The sequence below is a fragment of the Limulus polyphemus genome, unplaced genomic scaffold (assembly GCF_000517525.1).
Source record: "Limulus polyphemus unplaced genomic scaffold, Limulus_polyphemus-2.1.2 Scaffold1352, whole genome shotgun sequence".
Taxonomy (NCBI): Eukaryota; Metazoa; Arthropoda; class Merostomata; order Xiphosura; family Limulidae; genus Limulus; species Limulus polyphemus.
The window spans coordinates 108603-132833 of NW_013666962.1; the positions used below are offsets into that span (position 1 = coordinate 108603).

The following is a 24231-nucleotide window of genomic DNA, read 5'->3' on the forward strand; positions in this document are numbered from 1 at the left end:
AAAGCAACAAAATATACGAAACATGGAAATTAGAGAATTTTTAGTCATTATGAAATTGTTTTAACGTAACATATTACATTTTATGTAGTATATTTGTATTCAGAGAGGATCACCTTATTAGTTATTGATTAGAGTCTAGCAATAATTTAGTTCATATATTTACTCTTTATTTATTCACTGGTTCTTTTAAATTTGCATAATGGTCCCTTTTCAGAGCTGGGATCAAAGGATCCAAGTTTCAAGGTGAAATTTCAATTTAGGGTTGGGCTGTTTTGTTCAGTTAAGATACGTAGCTCTAATGTTTGGTTCTTTGTTTAAAATTACAGCATTTTGTATAGATGTACTGTGGATGTTTTGAGTTGCAATGATAGTAAATACAAGTATGGGATGTATTTTTATTACGTTCAGTGAATCTGGTTTCCAATTTTCTTCCAGTTTCTCTGATGTAGAATTCTGGGCATTTATTGCACATTATTTTATATTGATACTAAAAGCATGTGCTGAAAACTAACAATGAAACGTTCTTGATGTAATAACTGCGAGACTCGTGAACATTCAAAGTGACTCCGTTAAATGTGCAAAACAAACAAAAATGGACGATTTTTTTATGCAATAAATTTTATGTCAGATTGTAATATTTTATATGTATGTAATAAATATGTGATATGTGAATATTTATGAAATAAATGTGATCGAGGAATAAATTATTTTACATAAAACACAAACAAAACAGTTATCTTTATTGAACTGTTATTCATCATAACTATTATTATACAGTGTACCAATTTGCTACATTATCTGACTACCTATACAGTATGTAAACCATTATGCTCAACCCTTGGGAAGAGCAACTGGAACAGCTTGAACTCAGTTGTTCGTTATCTGGTTATTGATCCTTTGAATAACGACTTCCTATCAGATGCAACTTTTTTATCATGGCAGATAAGTCAGTCATATCTAAGAGAGACTACTGTATTTTACTTTCTTATTTGTTTTACCAATTGTTGGCCTAGATACCCCCATAGCTTTACACCAGTAACCCCCAAACAACCAACCAACCAACCAAAAAAATGTTTTGTATGAGAAGTTTTTCCTCTACTTAGAATTATAGTAAACATTATAATGTATAATATCACAGGGTTGGTCAGTTTGACTTGACCTGTAAACAAATGTTTAATTGTGTAAAACTGGTTTTAAATCTATTTGTGTTAAAAACTGTCTACAATTTCTAAGTACCTATATATGGAGATTTTAATTTAACGTTACTAAAAATTCTCTTTATCAAGTATGTTACTTATATTTTTACTTAAATAAATAAGCTTTATATAAGTAAACATATTGATACAACTCTCACCAGAAAAGTATAATCAAATAAACAAAGTTAGGAGAAAGCAAATACTGACAAAATAACCAAGTGTGTGCAGAACACCATTTAGAAATTAGTTTTAGTGCTTCCATCAGTGTTTCCCCTTCTTTTAGAGTTTTTATTCCTCTGAAAGACCTTCTTAGATGACTTGTTCTCTGTCAGAAAGTCATGACTGTTCCTAGTTCAAATGCTTAAAGTTGTGTTGGTCTGTTCTGTAATTGATTTTCCCATTTTTTATTTGAGATAATTGAGAGACTGCAGGTGTATGGTTATCATTGTAATAGTTTTGGTTCTTGCTAGATATTTATAGTTATTTGTAAGCCTGTGGCAAATCTTTTTGTAGTAAAAGACACAATAGGTTATTATGATGAATGATCAATTAATCAGATAAATTTCAGCACCATTATCTGAATATACTTGGGGTAACAGAATTAATGCACCTTTTGTGTAATGTGGGTAATATCTTGCAACTCATCTTATGTGCATCTTGTTTTTCATGCAATTTCCTGATAAAAAATAAATATTATCAGATTGTCATTTTTTATTACATGCTTTTCCATAGTTTTCCCAAATTTACTAGAAAGTTCTTTCAATACATTTGTACATCTTGGCATCTCTTAGATTATACTTATTGTTTTTAAGTTGTGCACGTTGCTCACTTTTAGTTTGCCGTTTGTATTGATACCGTTTTTCATCTTTTTGTATTATGTCTGTTCATTGTATGTTGATTAAATTGTGAGAATAACTTTTACACTCTGAGTACGGATTTAAATTTTAATTATTTATGCCAAAGAATGCAACTGAGAACATGTTACAAGAGGAGTTTTTCAAGGATCTATTCTTGAGTGGCTACAGCCAAGTTACAACACCATTGGAAGAATTATGGTAAAATGTCTTCAGAATGGTAGTGTGGCTGGTCAACTTCATTCAGGCTCAAAATGCAGGCCTTTTCATGATAAAAACCACATGTGTAGTGATTCACACAAACACATCTAAATGATTGTTCATGCAAATCACATGAGTACTTAAAGTGATGCATTATGATAGGGAAATATCAAGAAAACATTATCTCTTTAACATTATAAGTATTTACATTATATTACAGTTATTCATTTTATCAAAACTATAAAAAAGAAGAAATTACACAACACTACTATGTTCAAAAGGTTCATTATAATTTTGATTTGCTTTTTACAAGAATTTCATTAGAATTAACTGAGCTGTCAGCATAAATCTCCTTGTAATGATCTCTTTTTTCCTCTTCCAATTCCAAGATCACAACGTTTCTCAGCAGTTCTACAATTTTAGTTTTTCTCCACTTCTCAAGATATATATTGATTGTTCTTGATAATTTCATCCCTTTCTTTTACACTCCAGTTTTTGTAATTTCCATCAGTGATTAAAATTGACTCCATTCTTTTATGCTTCATTGAAAAGCGCCTCTCTGATATATTAGTCCAATAATCTGTGATTTCCCATAATCTTGAAACATTTTCTGTTTTATTGTCTTTGGCTGCAATCTTCTCTGTTTGCTTCACAAACAGTCACAATGAATTACGGATCTATTACTACGCTGCTCAACATATTTTCGAAGATAATATATTTCCACTTTTCTCAGAAGTATTTAAAACTGTAATGTGACCAGTGAATGAATATGGCTTTTCACATGTGGGACAGATTACATTTTTAATCATATTTGCATATGCAAGCTGACCACATGCATCAAACAAAAAGAACTAAAAGTGGTATTAATGAAATTCAACAGGAATTTGCTTTTGCTGCGGTGCTGCAAATTCCTCAGTAGTCCACATGCAACAGTGACCCAGACAGATGAGTTGAATTTTTTGAAAGGCTCATGATGACAGTGTGGTGGTACACATTTGCTTCTCTGACAAGGCATCCTTCTTTCTAAATGGAGAAGCAAACCAAAATAACTGTCACTACTGGAGTCGGGAGAACAGACATGTAATGAGAATTGGCCAAACACAACATCCCAAAAAGTCTGGGTTTGGGCTGGAACAGTGAGCAACTATATTCTTTTCTTTTTTTGTTTCCACTTTCAATTTAGATGAACTGAAGTATGTATAGATGCTTTAAGATGAAATTGACCCTGCTTTATATTACATTTAGCTGTATCCCAGACATGAAATTTACTTTTCATTACAGTAGAGAGGTTCAGGATTATCATAATGCCTAATTAATGGATTACCTCACCCTGCTTCTTTTTGTGGGGACTTCTAAAAACTAGCATACAGTACATCATCAAATGTTATCAAAGAATTAACAGTGAAAATAACTGAGGAATGCACAAATATTATACCACACAAGTTAATAAATGTCAGACATCTTTCTTTGTTATCAGCTCACATACTGCTTTAAAGTTAATAGATCCCATTTTGAGCAACTGTTATAAACTGGTGAGTTAAATGTAAATTATATGCTAAATATTTATATTTTACCCTAAAAGAAGCTAAAATCCATATAATATATATCAAAATATACTCCAAAATTATTAAACAGGTTCTTAGGGAAAAGTTATATGGTGTGTGACTTGTGTTACACCAGGTATATAAAATCTGTAACGAGTATTTTTCATGCTTCTGAATGGGAAATTAACATAAATAACTAGATTACTAAGTTATAGTGGTATTTCACAAAGTAATAAAAAGATTGTTTGATTAGCCCTCATATGATTTTCAACTATCACTCCAAAAATTCAAATGAAGATTTTCAGTATAATTTATTAGTTTCACCTTGATGTTTTATAACTTAAAGCACAATTACAAGTTAGGCCTAAAGTATGTCATTTGTCAGAAAAAAGTTACCCTAGCCATTATTCATAAATAATGTGTATTAATTTTACAAGTAGAGAATAATTTATCAAATTAATCATTACTTACCTGTAGAAACTTGAAACACATCTGATGTATTTTACAGAACGTTAGTGTTTTTAACATTAAATAAACTAATAACAATAAAATTAAATTGATATAATAAAAAACATGGTAAAAAACTTGAATATTTTAACAGAAGATAATGTGTAATCTCTGAATTTTTCAAATGTAAAATACAATGTTATTAAAAGAAATTGTGAATAATTTAGAAACAGCTTTTTGCTAGTTCATTTAAATTAATAAAGTTATTTATATTTCATTCATTTATATTATCTGCTTATCTGTATTCTAACAAGGACTCAAGTTTAAAAAGGACTGTATAATACGTTATATGTAATTCAGATGTTTTATTCCACAGTAGTAACATGGTTAATAATCCAAGTTTGCACACAGGTTCTATTATATTGTATTTTGTTTATAAGGGTGAACATTTTTGATTATAGTAATTTGTATGATCTAAATATTATGAAAATATTTAGCATTTATGTGCTAAAGAGATGATAAGTTAATTTCAGCTCTCTTTTTTTATTTTTAGAAAGCATTATTTCTTTAATAAATACTGAATCAAAACATTTATTTGCCAATTAATGTTACCACAATAATTATCTTTATACAGTTAATGGTTAATATGTTTTGCTTACCTGTCAGATTTAGAACTGTGACTTGCAATAGCTGTGGGGTATTTTCTTTTAATGTTCTTCGTCAAATAGGTAGTGCTGTTACAGTATTTTAGCTTCATTTCACATATGATGCATGTTATTAACATTCTATCAGAAAGGAGTAAGAGAAATGTTTCCACACAAGACGTAGTTAAGGTATTTTTAGCAGATGTGACCATTGATATTGCAATATTAACTTACTATGGGTTTTTTTGCAGCAGGTTCAGTCACTTATTTACAGATGATGCAAAAAGCATGGTAAAATTATCAGTTTTTTTGGGAGAAAAGAAGATATTTGATTGAGATTTAAATATTTAATCATATATCTCAATGAATCAGTTAAATTTTCTGATTGAATAATCAGCATGGCCCTATTTATTTGTGATATCTAATATTTTGGGTTAGTGTTTGTCAAAGTTTTTTTGGATGCAGATTCTATGAAGATAACATCTCAAAAAAGTGGCCCCTAAAGTTGTTAAGTGTACAGTTATTTTAAATTAGAAGTCTCACTGAGTGAATATCTTGTTATGAAAATAAATTTTGCATCAGGAATTTGAAATAAAATGGCATGGGTTATTAAGTGCTCTGTTTCTTTTAAAGTTTTATAAAAATTGTTCTTACATGATATGTTTTTGGTGTTATGGGAAATGATCTGGTTACTGTATTGTACAATGCAACATATCATAGAAGATATTATGCAGAAACACTCCATAGAAAGACATTGTTATTTAATTCTGATGTGGTACATTACCTCGGTTCACAAATAGCTATTCTCGTTCAGTGCTGCCCTCTATATGCAAAACATTTTTTTTCAATGCCACAAGGCTTGAGCTCCCACATACCTTACAATCAAATGGTTCAACTGCGTCTCGTATGTAAATCATGTGACAACCCTCCATCAATAGGAGAGTGACACACTCTCCTGACACATACGTCCTCCTCTATTCTATTCTACCGAACTGTCACTTCTTGTTTAGCAGTAATCATGTCAATACTTTTTTTTATTGTGATCTTCAATCATGTTTTTCTTTCAACTTAGTGCTTTTTTTATATACTAATTCAGAAGTGGATTCATTTTTCTTTTTTTTCAGAAGTTACTGAATTTTTTTTTTTCTCATTCAATGGTTGTATTTGATTATTCATTGTTACACAATTAATTCCGAAGTAAAAGTTACCACTTCGGAGGTAATACCTTTTACTAGCACACTCACACAGGCTACAGGTGGGAGTAACTTGTCTATGGACTTATCAACCTTCATTTGCTGTGAGATTGATCATTATCTGAGTCGAACTGCTTCTCCTGATGTTGATCCTATTCCTCCTGAACATGCCGAACCTGTTCAGGTTGATGAGGATTTTGACAGCCTTTTTCCTCCAACTGATCTTGCCATGTATTCCTATGCCTCTACTGTGGTATCTGCTAGGCCTAATACAGCTTTTTTAGACATTATCTCTCAGGTATGTTCTGTTTTATCCATTTTCCCGACTTCATAGGATCCCCTACCTTCTTTCTTACATGATACCCCCTCCTCTCAGTATTTGGTTTTCTCCCCTTCCCTGGATATTAGAGTTCATGTAGAGCATTTTATTTCTCAGATGGTTGATGGTGCTAGCATGCCTCACCCTCCATTGGCTTTGGATCATTTTGCTTTGGCCTACCATCAGGCTGAATGTTCGTTTCTTTTTTGCAACAATTGGAATCGTTTGCCCATGCGGGGTTCCTCCTCTTGTCATATTTTTTTATGCAAATGGACACATCGCCAACGGTACCGGCGACTACCCAGTGGGTTCCATTGCAGTGGGGGCTTGCTTGACCAATTTTGTTCCCCTTTGGTGTCTTTTCACCACAGATCTGTGGGTTATTTTGATATTATCTTCGGGACTTGTCCTCCAATTTCTTTTCCCTCCTCCATTGTCTCAGGCACCTGTATCCTTTCCATTGCCTCAGGATCATACCACCACTCAATGTCTGACTGAGGCAGTGCAAGGTTTTCTCTCCCAGAATACCATCGAACCTGTCACTCATTCTTCTCCGGGTTTTTATTCAGAGCTGTTTGTGGTACCTAAGAAAACTGGGGACTGGTGGCCTTGATCAATTTGTCCCACGTAATTCAATTTTTGGTGCTACCCTGATTTACTATGGAGTCTTTTCTCACCCTCAGGTGGGCTTTTTCTCCAGGTTTGTGGATTTACAAGGTAGATGTCGCGAATGCTTACCTGGATGTTCCAATACCTCTTCTATCAAGTTGCTATCTTCGGTTTGTTTATCACAAGGTAGTTTATCACTTTTGCGCCTTGCCCTTAGGGCTTGCTTCAGCCCCATATGTCTTTTTTCAGGTGATCAAGGCTTTTGACTGACTTTTGCATGCTTACATCATTACATGGATGACTGGCTTCTGTTAGCTCCTTCTGAACAGGAGTCCACCCATCACACTTATCTACTGCTCCTGGAAGCAGCTCGTGTAGACTGTTTAATTAAATTGGAAAAGTCATTCCTTATACTTACCCAATATCTTGTCCACTTGGGTGTCTTTTTCAACACTCATCTCAGTTGGGCCCAATCTTCTCGTCTTCGACTTCATTTGATGGAGCTTTCAGTTCTCCATGCCTTACTGTTCCCTCTCTTACATCTCGCAAGGTTCTATCGCTTTTGGGGGTGTGGTCTTCCATGGAAGCTCTTATCTTCTTGGGTCGAGCGCATGTGAGGTTTCTTCAGTGGGAGCTGTACGACCAGTGGAATCTTGCATGGGATCTATTAGAGGCTCCTATTTCCATTCCTCCTTCCCTTTTCAGTGATCTGCATTGGTGGTTGGACAGGGCTCACACATCAGTGGGTGTTCCACTTCTTTACTCTTGTCCGAATTTGTATATCTTCACGGATACTTCCCTTTAGGGTTGGGGGTGTGGGTCAGTCAGCAAGAAGCTTTAGGTCAGTGGTCTCCTGCCAAAATATCTTACCATATCAACCTCCTGGAGCTTCTGGCCATATGTCGTGCTTTGGATAATTTTCTTCATCCTGCCAGGAATCAACTGGTCATGATCCGTTCCGAAAATTCTATGATGGTGGCTTATATCAATCCCCAAAGTGGCACTTGTTCTCAAACCTTGAGTCTCCTTTTTTGGGCCCACATGCTCCGTGACCTTACGTGCCATGTTCTGGGTGCATTCAATCTTGTTGCAGATCATCTTTCCCATCCCAACAAAGTTTATTCAATGGAATGGTTTCTCTATCCTCTTGTTTTCCAGTAATTACACCTTCAGTGGGATACTCTTCACCTGGATGCAATCACCACATCTCTCAATACCAAGTTATCTATGTTTTTCTCTCTGGTTCCACATCCATTTGCTCTGGCTGTCAATGCATTCGATCAAGATTGGACCAAAAAATACCTGTATGTTTATCCTCCCATTCGTCTTCTTCATCATCGATCATCCACACCACTCTGTGTCAATTCCTTCTGATTGCTTCTTACTGGCCTCTTTATATTTTATATGAATTTTTTCCTCTATATTAGAATTTGTGATGTTTATTGTTATATATATATATATATATAGAGAGAGAGATGAATTGATAGATAGAGAGATAGGTTACATATGTATGTTGTATGTCAACATTTTAGTTTGCTGATGATGGAACATGAAATTCTGAAATGTTTGAAGATTAAATATGTTGTTTTGTTTTACCATAGTGACAGATGGCACCTCTGTATTTAAATATTTTACCATAAATACTGATATTGCCTATAGCTAGTATGTAGTAGGTTTCTGGGCTTAAAAACATGCCATGCATTTGCAAGATCACTCACTGTACATATATTATCTTAAACTATGTTATCTTTTAAGCCTATTGTAATAAGTATTGCAATAATAAATATTTCATTTTTTAAGTTGTTTAATTGATAAATGTGAACTTATACCCTAGTTCCTACTCAAAGAACAGTGTTAAGGCAGTTTGCACTAGGAAAAAAGCTAGATCCTATAATTAATCAGTATTTCAAAAATTTAAGCAAATCATGAATTCAGAATCTAAGGTTGTGTTGCGTAGTGCAGACAAAGTATTCAACACTGCAATCATTTTGGTGTTTCAGGACTTATACATAGATATGTCATCATTGCAGTAACAAGAGGTTTGAAGATTTGTTTGGTGGTAATTAAAGAAAGGAAACTAACTTGTACAAGAAGAGGCACATTTTGTTTTTCTAGTGGGAACAATATAAAATGAGACAGAAGAATGCTGGTCAACAAATAATGAACATTCAAGTGAAGATGCGACAGTGGTCAGTCTCGGTTCTCAGAGCTAGAAGAGTTGAAAGAGTTTAAACTTCCCTCACAGTTCACATTTTTCCTGTTGCTAACTAATAAGAAGTTGGACTGTAAAAATCTAGAGCTATCTCTGCTTCTTGCGATAGTTTTGAATTAACCTCACAATCAGGGTGCTTTTGGGTACAGTATTACAATCCCTTGAAAAAGCATATAATGTTCTTGATAGCTATGTACCACAAAGAGTAATTCTGCAAAGGATGAATTAGTGCATAACCTATTCGTATTTCCACATTCAGAACTGAACTTTGGCAAAATTAAAAAAATAATAGTTTATTGATAATATGTTTATGTTACTTGATGTACAGGGAAGACATTAAGAGTCTTCCAGGGAATGACATGGATGGGCAGATCCAAACACTAACTCTCCTTACACCACTCTATGCAGGGCCCTAAGGGTGACAACTCTAGATCAGTTCCAAACACCAATCCCCTATGCCAGTCCCCAAGGGTGCCTTAAAGATGCGTGTTAAGTTAAACTGAGATTTGTTAAAAACTGTAGGTGTGAAAAGTAGACATACAGATGACACTTCTGCTTTTTATATAGATATTAATAGTGTAGTAGATTGTAATACATGATATCTGCATATTACATCATCATCATAATATTTTCATCTTACTCTTTTAATTGGTTGATTTAGAAACTTATCAAATATTGTAAGTAAACATATTTTCAGGATTCATTTTGTTGCTTCACTTTTTCTTGCTTTTCTGATTTCCTTTTTGTAAATTTTATATGTGCCATTAAAGTTAATTCCATTAATTAATTACACATGAAATGAAACTTATTGAAAATGTGAATTACTGAATTCAACTTCTTACCTTTTTAACATGAGTAGAATCTACATGACTCCAAATTGGCTTGGACATTCATAGAAGTCATAATATCAGAAAAATTCTGCTATAAGGGATATTAACCAGTGAATAAAATAAGCAAGGAATATTGTGGTAATACATGATGTAGACAGGTTTAACTGACAAAATGCAGACGTGTGATTCTCAATTGAACATCAGTTTCAAACCAAATTTATAATTTAAATATTTTGGATTCTTGTTCTTACTTATAAATATTTTAATCACTATGAAAATTAAAAACTAAAGCATAGCCAAACTATCTTTCTTTGTTATGTTTAACTTATTACACAGAGATGATTACTACAAAATGAAACTGCAGTGGAAAAGTATTACTCCTGAACAAGAAACTAGATTTTCTGCTTTCCGTGAAAGAAAAAATCTTATAGGTACGTTATAGGTTTAATTTTTATTTCATATAAAACTGGCATTAATATTTCAATTTCATAAAAGAAAATTTACTAAATTTTCCAGTAACTTATTATTGCATGTAAAAGTTGTTTTTAAACATACACAGATACAAAAAAGTATCAAAGTAATTGTTTCTATGGTACATTGTTATTTACGTGTTGCATTTTTGAGGATTATAATCATGTTAAACAGTGTATGTACTTGTAATTTTTAACATTTGGAAGGGTCAAAAAGCATAGTATTATCTCTTACTTTTATACTGGTTAATAGTTATAGAATCAATCATGTGCTTGGTAAAAGGTAAGTAGGCAGTTTTAGCTAGAAAAAGTACAAAAACACAAACCAATTCTACTATTCTTAACTAGCATATACTAGTCAACAGCTTTGAGGCTGTATTTTTTTCATTAATGCTGTATTCATTGAAACTAAATTTAAAATTATGTTTGTTACTAGTAGCTGGACTAGACATAATGGCAACCTTTCTAAAATACTCTTTTTATGTACAATATAAAAAATATAATGTTACAATCTTAAACATTGAAAGCTGGCATAGCTATGGAACCAATACTTATTTAGTCTGTTACAGAATTCAAATTGGAAAAGCCTCTTGGTTAGTGACTCATAGCAGACAAAAGATAGACCTGGTATACTGTTTCTATACACCTCTGACTTGAAATCTGTAATAGACTAATTAACAAGGATCTAAAGAGAAAAAATTTGCAATCTAGTGTGATTTGTATCACTGATATTAAGGCTATAAAGGTAATGCTTACAGCCAGAAAAGCTATGAAGTTTATATTACAGAAATTAAAATTAACTTTGCAGATCCTTGCATTTTTGAAAAACAGTGCAAAACCATGTAATTAAAGTTAACTTTTGTAAAAATACTGTCAAATCTGTAACTGACCTTACTTCATATGCCATAACCTTACGCAGAGTGACACATAATTTTATAACCATTTGCTATAGTATAGTATCCCACATAAGCTTCACTCCACTTCAGTGTGGTATAGTGTAATACCTCAGTTTTCCACATGAACTCCGTTCCACTTCAGTGTATTATAGTATAATACCGCAGTATCCCATATGATGTCTTCATAATATATATATATATCACTAAGTTTCAAATATATGTTTCTGTTTGCAAAGTAGTACTAATTAACACCATTTTATTTATAATCTGTCCAACGAGAAATTTGGCATGGTACCAAAGTATTGGTTGAAATACCATTTAAAGTGTATATATTAGTATATTTTGTTAACAGACGTAACTACTATTTTACCTTCAGACACCAAGCTGACTTGGTGTACTAGGATTGAACAAAAGGTGTTGGTTAGTTTTGGCCACAAAAAAAAAGAAGATTTTAATGAAATTACTAATAGTACACTATTTTTGGTTTAAAGATTTATTTGTCCACATAAGAGAAATGTTTTAAAATATTATCAGTATTATTTGGGGAATATCATATTTACTATCCTGTAAGAATATTTGTTTTGCCAGTTTTAGAATGCATAATTGAAAAGTACATGTAGTAGGATCTCTTACCTTTAGAGTTTTAATGAACCAAAAGATAATGTTTGTGTATAATTTACAACATCAAATAATATTGTAAATAACTTAGGTCATTATATTTTTTGTGATTTAATAGTTTGTGTTCTTAAATGAATATCTGCAATAAAATAAAATTTTATGTACTACTACCATCATATAAAAAGAAGAGTATGGTTAAGTTTTGTCAGGGAGATAACAGCAAAAAGGAAGAGGCCAGACATAAGTTCTAAATTTCTTGTTTTTATGCATATATTTTTATTTATTGTTATGAAAGAAACTAAGATGCATAATTTAGAAAGCTACTAGGTCAGACAAGAAAACAAAACATTTTCAGTAAAGTATGCACACAAGCTTGCTTAATTCAATATTTAGTTTACCTTAACTTCAGCTATGTGCTTTCCAGGTGATTTATAGCTTTGTTATGCAGGTTTAGTAGTTAGACATGGTGCAAAGAGCAATAAAACAATAAAATTAAATGAAAACAGATGTAAACTGTTATGAGCCTTAACCTGTTTAGGATAAATAACAGATAAAATATAAAGTTTTACTGAAAGGCTCTAGAGATCATGCAAATGAAATTGGAAAACTGTAAAATGGAAAAGTATTTTAATCTTAACACGAAAATCACCTTGCACTCAGTCTACTCAGAGTCTCACTCTGACTTCTTAAATTCACAGACAAATTTTAAGTAAAAATACTGAATTAATAATTCTGATTTCTTTTGTGCAAAAGACTTGTAATTTTTACTAAAAGCTTGTCAAACTTTGTGAAGATATACGTAATACATTAAATGTTACAGTATATATATATAGTTCCATGGTCACATGGTGGCTGCAGGATTTGTCAAAATAATCAAACCCATATAGAAAAGGTTAATTTTTCTTTTTTGAGGGATAAAAGTTTTACTATTAAAGAAAACCTTTGAACTTAAAATTGCATTGAGCATCATAGTTTTTGCTACATATAATATGATGTGTATGTATTTATTCTTTTTTAGTCATGAAATTTAACAATGGATTGTTATTATTTTAACTTAGAGAAAGATGTCAGTAGAACTGACAGGACTCATCCTTACTTCATGGGAACTGAGAATGCCAATGTTCAGCTGCTCTATGATATTTTGATGACTTATTGCATGTATAACTTTGATCTTGGTGAGTTTGTGTAGTATTTCAGACATTTATGGCAGAATTCATGGTTAAGGACTCAGATTAGAAATCAAAATGTCATCTATTTGTAAGGTTCATCCAAATTCAAACAATGAAAGACTCAACACTAGTAACCTTTTTTTATGAAATTTATATTTAATGTTTTTCATTTCTTATCTCTTAGTTAGAAGATTTTATTATACTAGAGCAACTTAGCATAAATGAAATTGATGCTGTGGAACTAACATATTTGTATGTTACATATTTTGTGTTTGGGAATGTTAATGTATCCTAAGTAACTGAATTATTATTATAAACAAACTAGAAAATCATGTGCAGAAAATTTTCTCGTCAAACTGTTTGAAAAACTTGTAAAACGTACAAAATGTCACTGAAGAAGCTGTTGGGGAATAAAATGAAATATAATATTTTGTAATTTTGCAGTACAATATTTTTAACATTTCTAAAAATGTTTTCATGTTAGTTGTTTTATGTCTGTATTTTCTTAGCTGCAACAAGTGGTTCTAAAGTGAGTCACTGTACATCTTGAAAACTAATAACATTACCTGAGCTATTTGAATCCACTGTGTGTATTCTCTAAAGCCAAAGTATTTTTGGAAACTTGTGTCATGTACTATTGTAAGGTTATGTGAGGCTGTATTGTATTTAAAACTGTCCTTGTCATGGTCAGTTGTCTGTATTACTTTGATTTATCACCTCAGGTGGTTCTTTTGGGTTTAGTTGATTTTTGCTAGTAACATCAGTAATGTGCATCATATTTTCCATGATTTCATGGCTGCTTTTGTATTGTACTGAAGAAATAAGATGATTTTAAGTTTTGTGTTACTGTTGGTGAAGTGCAGTCTACTGAGTGAATTGTTTCTATGCAAGATAACATTGAATAAAATAACAGAGCAAAACTATAACCCTCTGAATATGTATAGTTCCTATTAAATGAAAAGGCATGGTAATTTGTTTATATCATATAAACAGGTATAGTAATTATATTTTATATGCTGTAGTTATTCTGTTGACTCAATATTTTGTCTACTTTATGCTGCTGTTGTCCTTAAACTTATTTTCTTCTTTCTTTCTAATTTCAAAAACAAAGATAATTTCTCTTCTCTGCTGAATTTCTGTTCAATTTATCAAAGTGTTGCATCACCAGGAAAAATTTTATGGATTGTCAAAGGTAAAGAGTACTTGAATTGTTGTAACTTACAGCATTACTGCATTCTTTTTATCCTTTCACCAAGTCTTCTTCTTGTGGAACTGATGTAAGTGCCTTTACATGGTGGGCAACAAAATTCATAAACTACACAACATCTATGTTGAGGACTATTTCTATCTGTAACTGGGAGCAGATTTTGAAGGCTCACAAAAGATTTGAACACTCATTGTTTACTTGTATTTTAAGATTGTTTTCCTCATTTTACATCTTAAAAAAAAACCTTTCATCATTGTTTACCAAGGTTGGTGGTGATCTCGCTGTTGTTTGTCACATTTGAAAAATAAATGACAAGGATGGAATAAAGAAGAGTATAGGTTATATAGTTTGTGGTATGGTAGTGGAATTTGCATACCCTGACTTGGTAACAGTGTATGGTATTAAATATTTAAAAAGGCATCTTCATTGGATAAACTTCAGTCACTGTAGAAACTGTTCCTTTTTAGATAACATGTTAATGGAATACTTACTATGGATGCAAAATTTCAGGTTTCTGGGTTCTTTCCTCTTGGAGCTTTGGCAGTCACATTTCTTTTCTATTTGGTTTTTCTCATAAAAAGATGTGCATCCATTTATGTAAGTAATAATACCCAAGTGCACACTCTTAGGGTCCACTGTGTATGGGTGAAAAATTTCAGGTTTCTAGGTTATTTGTTCTTTGTGCTATGGCAATCACATATTATTTCAGTTGTGGTTTTTCTTTAGCTTGCCTCACAAAAAGATGCACACGCACTTGGATAAGTAATAGTACCCACTTAGTATGTGTGTAAAATTTCAGCTTCTTTCCTCTTGGAGCTATGGTAGTCACACACATACAGACAAACAGACATGCCCTTTTACTGTTATAGATTTATTAGTCACGTAACTCAAGCTTTTTGTTACTGTTGCTGATAAAAACATTCTTTTGTAGACATTATATATATGTGCATTGTTTAACTTTCTGAATGCCTTTTCTTACATTTTGTACACTACAAATTTAAAATGTTATACATTTTTAATTAATAACTTGTGTATACTTTGAGATTAGATGTGCCTACATGGCTCTGACTTCTTACAGGGGTGGCTTACTAAAGTCTAGTAAAATTAGTTTCATTAATTTTCTCCAGAGGATGTGTATGAATTGACCTGTCATAAAAAGTCAGTTTTGCATGAATGAGGACTAGTTGGGTTAATTTTTACTGAACATATCACCCATTTCTGATTTTGAAAGTGAAAATTAACTTATGAAATTATCCAGGATCCAGAAACATGAAAAAGAAATATATATATATTTGTTATTTATAGAAAACTTTCCATAAATGTTTTATCTTCTTAAACTTGAGATGGGTTGATTGTACATCTATAAAATTTGATGCTTCTATATCAGATGCTTAAATGAGCTGAAAAGAAATAGGATATTCTAATAAGTATATTGTCTGGGGAATAGGGATCGAAACTTTAAATTATTTTCTTGTGTTTTTAGATGTAAAATTTTTCACTTAAGATATTTAGTCTCTTAAACTGTTGGGTTTTAATAACTTTGTACATTTAAAGTTCTTTACAGCTTCTGTTTGAATGAAGACTACCTATATGTAACAACTGTTGCAACCATATATCCAGAATGTCAGCACATTTAAGCAAGTATACACCAGTATAAATACATCCAAAACAGGATTTATTTAAATTCCTAAAAAAAACATACAAAATTTCACTGAATGACACCTAAACCTTGTAATATAATAAAAACCCAGTTTTTAGCAATTTTATGTAAGTAGCTATGCACTACCTGACTTACATAAATACAAAGCAACTAACAATGAGTTCCAAGTGTACAAGTAAAACATCTAACAACCAGGAGTTGGTGAATAAGGGACTCAAGATGGTAAGGCAAGACAGCTCTTCTAAATAGTACAATCTGGATATGCACACAACTTTTAAAGCTCAGTTTCATGTTTTAAAAAGTTTGAATTCTAGCAGTACAAGCACAACAACTAAAAGAGTTCAGAAGTGCTTGTATTTATGTGTAAGAATTGGTAACTTCTATAATTATAAAATACAATTTTAAGGTTTTTCTTTATTAATCTTTTGTTTAATTAATTCATGTTTATTAGCAAAAAATGTATGAATGTCTTACATTACACAAGTGGAAACATATACTAACATATACTACAATTATAAATTTTAAGAATATTTGTAAAAAAACATTCATGCTATTGTTGCTATGAGTTATCACAAACATCAGTTTTAAATGGTCTACCACTTTATGACTCATGGTAGTGGTACAAAAATCCATGAAAACTTTGTACAGTTTATATAATTTACAACCAAAACTTGTTCCAACTTTATTGTAAATTGTTAAGTTAGCTGTGGGAGTTTGATACAGTATTGTAGAAAAACGAATTCATTACACTGGTGAACATTAGTTTGATGTGTGTTATATGTTAATTGTTATTGTTAAGACATAAGTATAACAGCTATTTTAAGCACTCTACTTCAAGTCTTGTATGCATTGTTTAAACAAATTTGCTTACCTTTGGGGAAAACAATGCAGCCCGCCCTGAAAAAAGTTTTGCATCTTTAATGTCACAGTTATGATTTTATTACTGAAGTTTATATATACTACTTACAGCTGTTATTGAAGCTCTCTTTGATCACTAGCTTCGTACTAGAGCTGAATATTGTGTTTTATGTAAACAGTTTATCCATAACTTGGATTAAAAGGCTGTGTTTCCACGAAAAACTTAACTTTTCTGGTAATTTTAGGGTATGTTCAAGGGATGAGTGACTTGTTATCACCTATTCTTGTTGTGATGGAAAATGAAGCTGATGCCTTCTGGTGCTTTGCTGAGTTTATGGAAAATGTGGTAAGTTGATAATAATATACACAAGTAAAAGTAATAAAATTAGGTAAGAAAATGCACAATATTATATAGTTCAATAATACTTTTATCCTTGAATTACTGAGGGGTCTGTATGAACCCCATCTCTTTTTAACTGGTTATGTTTGTGAGTGTGTAACTTTCTTAGTTGTGGTTTTCCTAATGTCATGTGAGCCACATATAAAATACAAACAAATTATCCTCAGTAATACATTTAATTCCACAAAATATTACTAGGTTCCCCTTTTAATTTATATAGAAAATTAATGTTGTTGTAGGTAAACCATAAAATTACTCAGTATGATGGAAAGTGTGAACCCCACCAAACCAGTTGGTACTGTGTAACTAAACCATCTATAGTAACTTTTAAGGTATAAACTTGATTTAATGTGAACAACTATATTTGGTTATTTCTTAGGGATCAAACTTTGAATTAGACCAGCAAGGAATGAAGACTCAGCTTCAGCAGCTGTACTCTGTCATCCATTTTGCAGACCCCCATCTGTGTGATTATTTAGGTATTTAATTTCTATGTATATAGTTTTATTCTTATTCATATACATCTTTGGAGTGATAGTTGTGGCCTTTATTTCCATCTAACCAAATTTACTTTTATATCGGATCATATAACCTAACCCTGTGTTTTAAACTGTGCAGTTCTTTGTGTAATACTATTTTCTGTACACATAAATTCACATATTTAACATGAATTGTGCTGGTGCATGATGGTGTCATCACATTACAATAACCCTCCACTAATAGGAGGGCGACACTATTTCTGTACTCACTTACTCCCCTGAAGCACTTGTGCTCAAGCTAACTTAATTATTTTCCTTAGTACTCTCTAGAATGGATGTTTTAAGCTTTTTATTCAATTACATGAAATTTTCACTAGTTTACGGAAAACTTCAGATTCATTCCAGTGTCACTGGTTTACTTTATTCTTAAAGAAACCAACATTTTTTTTCTATTTACCCATTATAACTCTTTAAATGATGGTAATTTTCATTTTGGCTCATGATAGCAATGATATTCCTAACACAAAACCTGAGTTTTTATGGCTTCTGGGACTTGTTATCTGTGGTAGACATAACAGCCATTGTTCCACATGTTGGTTCCTTCATGCAAACCAGGCCTACTCCTCCCATCTATTCAGCCAACCTACCTTCTCCCCATTTTAAACATAATCAGGTTGATGGTGAGTTGACCTGTTATTTCCTCTGTCAAGGTTTATTTTAGGTTTGACTTCCTGTATGACAAGATTCGTCACTCTTCCTTGACATGATTTCACAGGTATGTTCTTTTCTTTCTTTTTCCTTTTTGTTTTCCATTTTTCACCTGACTTTTAAATCCATGCAGTCTTGTTTTTTGATCGACTATACACCCTTCCTAACACCAGAAAAATTCATTGAATTTCATACGATTTCTAGAACACAGATGGTGAAAAAAAAAAATTATCATTAATGCCAAAACATCAAATAAATATTAATTCTGGCACATTTAGCACATCAATATGCATATTTTATGCATAAACATTGTTTTATCTACATTGATCTTTTTGCTTACCATTAATTGTCGTGGGGTATGAAGACAGCAATAGTAGATTATGTAAATAATAGCTAGGTTTCTGCATGATCAAAGCATCAGGGCTCTGGAAAAGGCTTTGTCTCATCTTCCTGTTCTTACACTTTGTATGCATTAGTAAAAAAAATCTCACGTTTCGGTCAAACTAGCAGCTTTCTATAATGCATTGTAGTTAGTTGATTATCTATATCAAGGTCAATTTCACCATCACATTGATCCAGGAAATGCAGGAATAATTTAACTATAAATGCTGTGGATGTTTCATCAGTATGTCTGATTATGTGTATGAAGTGTTCTGTATGTGTGATTACCATTTACAACTTAATTATTTGTAAATATAATCTGGCAATCATTTGAATGAATAAAACTTGCATAAATCTGTGCTTAGTAATAAGCTGTTCCCATTATAAAAGCTATTTTGATCTTACAAATTTTAGCGTATTAATAAAACAATCCCTGTGCCAGTAGTCATAGATAGAACAGATAATACCCTGGATATATTACTTCTTTGACATATTTACCTGGGAAGGATTTGAAAGCTGTCAAAACAAAAACAAACAATTTTATTATATTGCTAAAGCCTGGCAGTTTAAAGATAGAACAAATAAGCAAATCAAATTTTGGTGAGTTCTTATTTCATATCTGTACTTATATTTATCCAATTAATTATCAAATATTAACTATGATAATTATATAAAATTACAATTTATCAGTAGTTTGTTTTATAAATCACTAAGCATTGCTTGTACCAAATAAACATCATTATGCATAGTACAGTTTCAAATGGGGGTCATTGACAGGCAATATTTCCAAGAGACAGGTAGATTATCAACTTGGAGTGGGGATTACTGACAGACGATATTTTCAGGAGACAGGTAGAATATCAACTTGGAGTGGGGATTACTGACAGACGATATTTTCAGGAGACAGGTAGAATATCAACTTGGAGTGGGGATTACTGACAGACGATATTTCCAAGAGACAGGTAGATTATCAACTTGGAGTGGGGATTACTGACAGACGATATTTTCAGGAGACAGGTAGAATATCAACTTGGAGTGGGGATTACTGACAGACGATATTTCCAGGAGACAGGTAGATTATCAACTTGGAGTGGGGATTACTGACAACAATATTTCCAGGAGATAGGTAGAATATCAACTTGGAGTGGGGATTAGTGACAGATGATATTTCCAGGAGACAGGTAGAATATCAACTTGGAATGGGTATTATTGGCAGGTGATATTTCCAGGAGACAGGTAGAATATCAACTTGGAGTGGGGATTACTGACAGACGATATTTCCAGGTGACAGGTAGAATATCACCAGTAGCAGTTAAGGAAAACCTGTATAAGGTAGAATATGGATGGCAATGAATAATATCAGTAATTTGAAGATAAGGTTTTGAAAAAATCAATCTTAACAAATACTGAAACATGAATGATTCATTGACAGCAACTAATAATATGGCACATGAATATACTGTTACCTCTTATCCATTAATCTTTGTAGGATGTGCAATTGAACTTCTGAATAACTAGTGAATAACTAAATATGTCCTGTTTATCTAGTAATCTATAATTTAATGCATTGTACATTTGAGTAATAAATTAAAAAAATTTCCTATTTGAAGAGCAACCAACACTCACCCATTGGGAATGAAATTCGTGCATCAGTGTCTATTTACACACTTTACCTGCATTAGTAAAAAAAGAATCTCACATTTTGGTCAAACTAACAGCTTTCTATAATGTGTTATAGTAGGTTGATCATGTAGATCCAGGTGAATTTCAGCATCGTGTTAATCCAGAAAATACACCATTTTGCTTCAGTGAATGAAAAAACTTATGGGTGTATGTTCCCCAAGTCCCCTCAAAGGGGCCCACCTCTGACATTTGTAGCACTTTATTGTTCACTAAAATTTTACTTTTTCAAATGTCTCACTCAAAGTGATTCTTGAAAGTTCCCAGTGTTTGTGAATGAACAAAACTTGCATAAACCTGGAAATATTTTTTGTAACATTATTAATTGATAAATATAATGAAAAACGTCTTTAATATGGACATTTTGGAATTTCCTTAAATTCCATCATCAGCATTAATATCTCAAAAAAAAGTTAGTTCATAATATTTGAACTACAAAAAACATTATCATTGAGCAAGTTTTCTTATTCAATCAGTATTTATTAAATGTGTATGCTGCACATTTTATCATACATTCCATTATATTGTTACCGTTTGAATCTTTTCTTTCTAAACTTCCGATTGAATACTAAAATTTGCTAATACTAATGTTGTTTTTTGTAGTTCAAATATTATAACTAACTTTTTTTGGAGATATTAATACTGATGATGGAATTTAAGGAAATTCCAAACGTCAGTATTAAAGATGTTTTTTGATATTACCATGTTTTTAATATTTATTATAATACTTCATTTTCCACTCGATAAATATATGGATACATTAATTAAAAAATTTCATGACTTTGATATAGATGAACTTGATGTGCACAGCTTCAAAGCACATGCAAAAATAATAAATTGTTCTTTAGATGATTTCATTAATGTGTGCAGTTGGTTTATAGATATCACAAATCTGTATTTACCACACTCTATGGTTGGGAGCTGAAAGTTTTGTGCATTTATACACATCAGAAAATGTTGCTTCCATAAATACTTGGCATGTGAGAGTCTCTTTGTTAAAGAATATTCAATTTTACAACAGTAAACATGTTCCTTCTGTGTATTAAAATTCAAAACATAAAATCACAAATGTTAAAATCTGTAGTGCTGATGTGCTGTAAAAAATTTTTGTGATTAAAATTTAAAAATGTTATCAGTATGCAATATCATAAATAAGTGGATAAACTGCCAGTGTTGTATATGTTTTGATAAAGTTTGAATAATTTGAGAACAGTTTGACCATTCATATTGAAACTTTGCAAGATGGTATTTAGCTGAATGTGCATGAAGAAGTAATGTTGACAGGTTTACAGAGTATATCTTCTACGTGTGTATATGGTAAGATTTTAGTCAACAGTGCAAGTCTATTGTACACAAAAAAATCAGATGTGTTAAAATGTATTGAAGGTATGTATGTGAAATTATGAGGTCAGCCTGATTCAGGCAAGCTCTGGCAGGTTGGAGTTCAAGGTGATGTACATGTGAACAATGAAAACATGTTTGTCAGTTATAAGTTTGCAAATTGCATTTGCATAATGTCTGCAACTTCCAAAATGCATATCTAAAATACTTTCAATATCCTTATGTATTTGGTATTTTCTATACAACAAACTATTGTAAAATCAGCAACATAGGGTAGCATAAAAAGTTGATAACTCTGACATGAAATTCATAATACCATCTTTAATGGCATTCTGTATAAAGTAAGAGCATACACATTTTGACCCCCACCCATGCCCATGCAGACTGACTCTTAACATACAACCTGTCTTCTCTTTATTAAACAATATATAAGCAATGTTTTGAAGTTTCACATTTTATTATAGTTAATTTAATGATACATTAAAAACATAGATCAAATGATCAGAATAACATATTGTGGTTAGGGAAAAGTCAGGAGATTTTGTTCTAAGCAAGGTGTGGGAACTGTGGTAACAGCTCTTCAGTTACATTTTCAGCTGGATGTTATTTTCTGATAATTTCTCCTAATACTTTAATTTCTTTTAGTCTATGTGTGTTATTTTCTGTTTTTCATTTTTATAATTACTATATGTACTTGGAGTCGAGAAATTATAATAAATTTATTAACATTGATTTCTGAATGTGTAAGGCATTAGAGCACACATTGTCTACATTCTACCTCTTCATCATTTCCTGCATTGCACAGTTGGCAATAGTAAAGCACTTCAGAAGAAGAGGTTTAAGGCTTGTGCCTCTGAAGCATGAGCATACAGTTTTGTTTAAATAACATGTCAGACACCATGTATAATGCTAATTTAATGTTTATTCTATTTATCCTTTACAGTTGAAACGTTTATTTTTTTTATAGTATAATGTAAAATATAAGTTTTCACTGCTAAATTTGTATCAAGTGCTTTATTCCTGAATGTTGTATTTAAACCTGTGACTTCATTTGAATGATTGAGGAAAATAGGATTTTCAGTTTTCAAGCTACACTGAGTAGTGTATTTCAAGAGTATTTCCTTCAGTTATTTAGTTAATTTCCTTCAGAAGATTCGGGAAGTTTTTAGCAACTACAAGTGTAGTTTTGTTGTTGTGTTTGTTCACATGCATTATCTTTAAGTAAACATGTGTTGAATAGAAGCCCCAACTTCAAAATGTCTGTTAGACAATTTCAAAAACTTCATCTCTGCAGAGAAAAGACAAGTCAGGCATCAACTTTCTCAAAAAAATGTTGTGATCATAATCGAGTCCCATGGTTCCTAAACTGCAGATTAACTCCTCCAAATGACAATTCTTGAAAAAGTATCCACATCATGCAATTCAAATTATTACTTGAACACATCCATGTCAAATATTGTTCCTTCTCAAGACAATTGCAAGTTCCATCACAACTGAATTCCATCCTAAAGTCACTGTTTGTTTCCCATGGGCTACAACAGTATTACTTGCATCATTGAACAGACCAATAAAAAAATAAATCATACTATCATGAAAAGACATGGATAAAAATTTCTAATTGTGAAAACAACATTTCCAAGAATTCTGGTCTTCAGCAGTTCAACACAACAGAAGTCTGGTTTTTAATGCTTCTAAACATCAATTTCAAGTGATGAATCTTAACTGTTAGTAAAAGGATTTAACTTTTCTGTTGCTTCAAAATAGTTTCATTTTTTTAGAGCTAAAAACTAGTTTGGAAGATCTCACTAGAAAAATTGCAGTCCAAGATAAATTTAAAACCAAAATTTATCCACAAATCTCTCATAAGTCAAACTATGCTAATAACTTTACCTCTCCATCTAGTTTCATTGAAATACCAAATTTTCTAACGAAAATCTTCAGTTTCTATCCTATGTATATCTCAAAGTAACTCCATTTCAAAATTGTTCAAAGATTTTTTTGGATAAAGCTTAAATTCTAATCAACAAATGTCACAAAATTAAACTGAACATGGAACCTCCTAAAGCTAAAAGTCTGAAATCCCTAAGAAGGGATAAGAACATAGGTAATTCTATTTTAATCATTGTCAATGTTTATTGAAATGAACAAAATCCTTTGTGACACCATTTATCTTATCTTATTTAACTTAAACTTAACACCTAACCAAGAAATGATAATGTGACTTTTTATTAAACTAAAAACATCAGAGCTTTTTTTAGATGATCTGTGTAACTATCAGATAATCTGATTCAAGAACCCCACAAATTTATGTTCTT

At 31.8% G+C, this 24231-nt stretch overlaps 1 protein-coding gene across 1 annotated transcript in view; it reads left to right on the forward strand.

The window, feature by feature from the left end:
- LOC106463226 (TBC1 domain family member 15-like) overlaps window positions 1-24231 on the forward strand; it is a 120563-nt gene that overhangs the window by 80146 nt on the left and 16186 nt on the right. The window contains exons 9-12 of the mRNA XM_013923221.2: window positions 10386-10480; window positions 13092-13208; window positions 17173-17273; window positions 17707-17806. Coding sequence (XP_013778675.1) covers window positions 10386-10480; window positions 13092-13208; window positions 17173-17273; window positions 17707-17806 — 413 coding nt within the window. The remainder of the gene's footprint in view (window positions 1-10385; window positions 10481-13091; window positions 13209-17172; window positions 17274-17706; window positions 17807-24231) is intronic.